At 50.3% G+C, this 5205-nt stretch overlaps 1 protein-coding gene across 2 annotated transcripts in view; it reads right to left on the minus strand.

Moving 5' to 3' along the window:
• kcnab2a (potassium voltage-gated channel subfamily A regulatory beta subunit 2a) overlaps nucleotides 1–5205 on the minus strand; it is a 22655-nt gene that overhangs the window by 13880 nt on the left and 3570 nt on the right. Inside the window, exon 1 of one of the 2 annotated variants that reach the window (XM_008319565.2) lies at nucleotides 2783–3299. The exons of the other annotated variant lie outside the window; for it this stretch is intronic. Within the exon in view, the coding sequence (XP_008317787.1) occupies nucleotides 2783–2994 (212 nt within the window). The 5' untranslated portion in view covers nucleotides 2995–3299. Of the gene's footprint in view, nucleotides 1–2782; nucleotides 3300–5205 lie in introns of those variants that run through there. 2 annotated transcript variants of the gene reach the window in all.

The following is a 5205-nucleotide window of genomic DNA, read 5'->3' on the forward strand; positions in this document are numbered from 1 at the left end:
GCCCTGCAGCTAAAGAGTCTTTGACCTTCAGCTGAAGAGTCTTTGACCTTTTTCCCCCCTGGGGGGTGGGGTGGGGGTGGGGGTGAAGCAGCTTCATGGCTAATCATGTTTGTGGGAGTAAAAGGAAGTAGAAAAACTGGCGGAGCTACTGATGTGCAGGTCCATGTCTGAGCCGTCGTCTGCAGCTCTGCTCTTGCCCTTAGTCTAAATGTTGGGGTAAATCTTTGTCAGCACCTGCTAAATATTTCACTGCTCCAGCATTGTGTGTACCCCCCCCCCCCCCACACCCCCCTGTCAAGAGCAGGCGCTCAGGTTACAGCTGAGTCTGGGCCAACGTGGAGCAGGACAATAGTCACTTCATCACAGCCTCCTCAATAATGGAGGAGACGGGAGGTCCAGAGGTTGTGATGTCATCGTCACCTCACGCCGTGTCAGAAAAACAACAACATGCTTCTCTGATCAGAGTACTACGTTAGGTACAGGATTTACTGCATGTAGTACTACCAAAATCCTTTTAGTCCATGAAATTAGAATTCATAATCCAACAAATTGGATCCACAGGAATTCCAGGTCATTTTTAAATAAGAACATTTGAACTCACTGTGTTGACCTCACAGCAGCAGCAGCAGCTGCTGCTGCTGTTGGACTGAGTTTGAGACACAGGTTCAGAGACTGACAGTGAGAAGAGTAAAGGTCAAAACCAGGTCTGACCTGGGAGCAGATATGTTTACTGAGCTCAACTATTAATACTACCTCTGACCACCAGGCTTTAACTCAGAGGAGCACACACACACACACACACACACTACCTCCCCCCCCCCTCCACATCAACGTGGGTTCAATGCGTTTCCATTTTCCGTCACTCGTCCTCCTCACATTTCTTTCTCTTCGTGCCGTCTGTTTTATCAACTCCAGTCACGGTGGACGGACAGATGATGACTCGGGGGAGCGCGCTCTTTTTTAAGGTCCCTTTTCTTAGTCAGCACTAATTACACTCTTCTCTTACACAACACGGCCCCGGAGCTGTTTACTGAGGCTGAAACCAACGTGAGTGGTCTGTACATCCACAGCAGTGAAGAGGTGACTCAGTTGGATTTAAACGGCCTCTGCAGTGAAGACACAGTGACAGCAGCGCAGCGACATTTCACTGCAGTAACAGCAGCACAGTCTGGATTCACTGGAAGAAAAAAAAAGTTTCTTTCCACGACAACAATCTAAATCCAACTAAACAAATGAAGGTGAATCCACTCAATGCCTTTAGTTTTTCAACTGCTCTGGCTCTGACGGGAACAGCTCCCCCTCCTGTAACGCCTCAGCAGCTTCACATATATTCACCCCCCCACCCCCCCAGGAGAAACTGCTTTACATAATCATAAGCCATTTTGTGTGCACCATTAACTCAGCCCTGACTGAAGGCATTGAATCTGTCTTGGGTTGTCATGTGACTCCACCTGTCCAGTCAGGCGGACCGGGACGGAGTGGTGAGCTCAGCAGAGACCGACTCTGAAGACAGACCTTCACCGTCATTTAGCCTTGTGAAAAAAGTGTCTTCAAAGTCTTCAAAGTGAAACTGAGACGTGGCCCGTGGATGTAGACGGTCGTGACTGAACCTGAAGGCTGATGGAAACACTGGACTGGATTCAAATGAGGCAGAACTGGATTCCATCACTTAGACTCAGACCCCCCCCCCCCCCCCCCNGATGTTGGCTCTGGACCGTTCTGTGTCAAACAGTCGTACTCAGACAGACCTCAGACCTCAGGTTGACAGAGATGATGGACATCTGTTCATTCATTACACAGTACACAGTACATAGTACATAGTACACAGTACACACCATTCCAGTGGACGTCCATGTTCCAGTGGACGTTCTCCTGGACGGCGGGCTTCCCAAGGTCGGGAGAGAGTTGTGTGGGGGAGGAGACCCCCCCGCGCCCGGGGGCGCCCCACCGTTCCAGTGGACGTCCATGTTCCAGTGGACGTTCTGCTGAAGCGCATCTTTCCAGATTAATTTTTCATGTGAAACACTGGCCACGAGAGCTTGATCTGACAGATGGGAAAGTTACTGATCACAGTCTGTTACTGCACATCACCGAGGCTGACGGTCCTGGTGCAGCCACTGGTGCAGCCACTGGTGCACAGCACATTTATTATAATAACGACCGGCTCAGAGAACCTCATCTTTTTCCTCCTGACGCTGTAAACCCTGAACGAGTTGCTATTTTGAATAATTTACTACCAAAATAGATTTACTCTTTTCACTGATGTGTAGACCCTCAGTCCAGATATTAACTCTGGAGTGAGGAGAGAACTGCAGCTGAGTGAAGACCAGAGCAGAGCAGAGCAGAGCAGGAACCAGGGTTAGATACAAACACTGGAGGGATTTTACACAGTGTTAAAGTTGGTTTTCTGTTCAGCAGAGCAGTGAGTGACAGAACCAGAACCTCCTGAACCAGAACCTCCTGAACCAGAACCTCCTGAACCAGAACCTCCTTCTGTTTCCACTGTAAACAACACCTTCTCTAAACAACGACGACGTGAAGCTGAGCAGAAACAATGACTATTATTCCACTGCACTTTTTGGAAAAAAGAACAAATCAATAGTCATTAATATTGACATGAAATTGGAAATGTATCTCAACTAAAAATGAAGTCAAATCTCTACAGATTAGGATTATCTCATAAATAACTGAGACATATTCTCACACAATCTTTTATATTTAAGGTAACAGCCTCCTCTTTCTTGGTTTTCTAAAGGTCAAAGGCCAACACAAACCCACCTACCTATATTTCATGCCAGTCTTCATGCTCTGCTCACTGGACGAGGGCACGCTCTGAACCGAGAGCTGCCCCAGACTGCGAGCCACCATCGCCACCGCTCTGAACTTGCTGCGAGTGCCAGTGTTAGGACTGTTGGCGTTCTGACGGTTCAGGCGGTCCTCCGTGTTACGGCTGACCCCGCCACGGTGGTCTGTGCACACCAACGACACCTGCATGATGAATTCTTGACCGTGGATATTCAAAGAGCACAGATCCAGCCTCAAAGTGTTTGTCTGAATCTCTGGTCGGCTCGATGTGTTTGATTTCAATTTCACCAGCGGCTGCTGAAAAACAAATCCTCAACAAGGAAGTCCAAATCCACGCAGTGCTGCATTAAAACATCCGTCCACTGGTGAAAGGAACCGATTCCCATTCACTTTAAACTACCCCAGAAAAATGCCATTCCATCAGAACCAGTACCACAGAACCGTGCGGACCTGTCCATGTTTGGTCTCCTTTTGTGAAGCCTCCTATTTAATTCCCTTCACTCCAGTCACCACCTCCGCCTCCCAGGCTCAGAGAGTGAAGGTGCACAGATCCAGACAAGGAGATGGACAGACATGACAAGGACCCTCCATGGGGCTTCTCATCTCCCTCCCCTAGCTCGCCGTGACAACTGCTCTGGCTGCTGAACATTCCAGTGGATTCAGCTGCGTGTCATCAGAGGGGCGGCCCAGCGGCAGCACCCTGGTCCCACTGCTGCCTGGATTAAACCTACAGCTATACGCTGTGTGTGCTTGGCATCCAGCAGCATGGTGAACACAGAAGAGAGACGGGAGGGGAGAGAGAGAGAGAGGGAGGGAGCAGAGAGAGAGAGAGAGAGAGAGAGAGAGAGAGAGAGAGAGTGTTGGTGGTGGTGGTAGTGGGAGGGATACAAAGAAAAGCTGCGAGCAGAAGAAGGAATCTCAGAGACGGAGTGGAGGTCTGTTATCACTGTCTGAAAACACAGACCCTCTCTCTCTCTCTCTCTCTTCTACTGCGGGGCAACTGAAGAAGGCTGTGGTGGAAACAGGGGCAGCATCTCCTCTGGTCCACACTGTGTCCCAACTCTCACGTGGGTCTGTCCAACAGTCCATGAAATATTCATTATGTAACTGTAGCTGTGACTGTGCTTGTCAAAAGGAGTGATGTCACCGACCGACCAGGGGCAAAGACCCAGGGGTAAAAGAGCCAGGGGTAAAAGAGCCAGGGGTAAAAGAGTCAGGGGCAAAAGAGCCAGGGGCAAAAGAGCCAGGGGTAAAAGAGCCAGGGGTAAAAGAGTCAGGGGCAAAAGAGCCAGGGGCAAAAGAGCCAGGGGTAAAAGAGCCAGGGGTAAAAGAGTCAGGGGTAAAAGAGCCAGGGGTAAAAGAGCCAGGGGTAAAAGAGTCAGGGGCAAAAGAGCCAGGGGCAAAAGAGCCAGGGGTAAAAGAGCCAGGGGTAAAAGAGCCAGGGGTAAAAGAGCCAGGGGTAAAAGAGCCAGGGGTAAAAGAGCCAGGGGTAAAAGAGCCAGGGGTAAAAGAGTCAGGGGCAAAAGAGCCAGGGGCAAAAGAGCCAGGGGCAAAAGAGCCAGGGGTAAAAGAGTCAGGGGCAAAAGAGCCAGGGGTAAAAGAGCCAGGGGTAAAAGAGTCAGGGGTAAAAGAGTCAGGGGTAAAGACTCGGGGGTAAAGACTCCTGTCTGTTCTGAGCAGAGTTACGGTGCTGATATGGGTCGGAGGTGGACAGTAGAATCTGGAGTGGAGGGACAAGGATGAGTGAGGACTGATGAGTAAAATAAGACTGAGGAGCAGCCAGTGTGGTGAGAAGATCAGGAAAGACACGTCCTGTACAGTGACAGTGAAGACACGTCCTGTACAGTGACAGTGAAGACACGTCCATGGATGGACTCCACCAAACTGTGTGAAATGACACGTCTATTCTGGGAGGTTGACCTTTGAGTCTCATGGACTCAAACAGAACCTCATGGGTGAAGGTGGATGAATTCAACTGGAAAATCATTTGAATTTTACCACTGTACAAGACTTGGAGGGGGGGGTGGGCGGGGGGGGCATCGGTGTAGTGTGGTGTTTAGAGGAATGTTTCTTTGTGGTAAACTTGATGGTAACGGCAGCAGAAGCAGAGAGGAGGGATGTTGACAGGGTCAGGTCAGACGGAGGAGAACAGGTTTGGAGGTGACGACATTCCCTCTGATCTTTGGTACTTTTAACAGCCTCTCAACGACAGCCTTGAGGCCCGTGAATTTGCCCCCGCTACGGTGGAAATGTGAGGCCACGATTTTCTCCCCTCTGTTTCTAGGGCCGCACGGTCAGGACATGGGTGAGGAGGAGAGGGGAGGAGAGGGGAGGACGCAGTGAACGCTGCTCCACTGAAACCCCTGAAGAAAAGACGACGGTGACCTCAGTCCAACGACG

This window comes from Cynoglossus semilaevis, chromosome 11 (genome assembly GCF_000523025.1).
Source record: "Cynoglossus semilaevis isolate Cse_v1.0 chromosome 11, Cse_v1.0, whole genome shotgun sequence".
NCBI lineage: Eukaryota > Metazoa > Chordata > Actinopteri > Pleuronectiformes > Cynoglossidae > Cynoglossus > Cynoglossus semilaevis.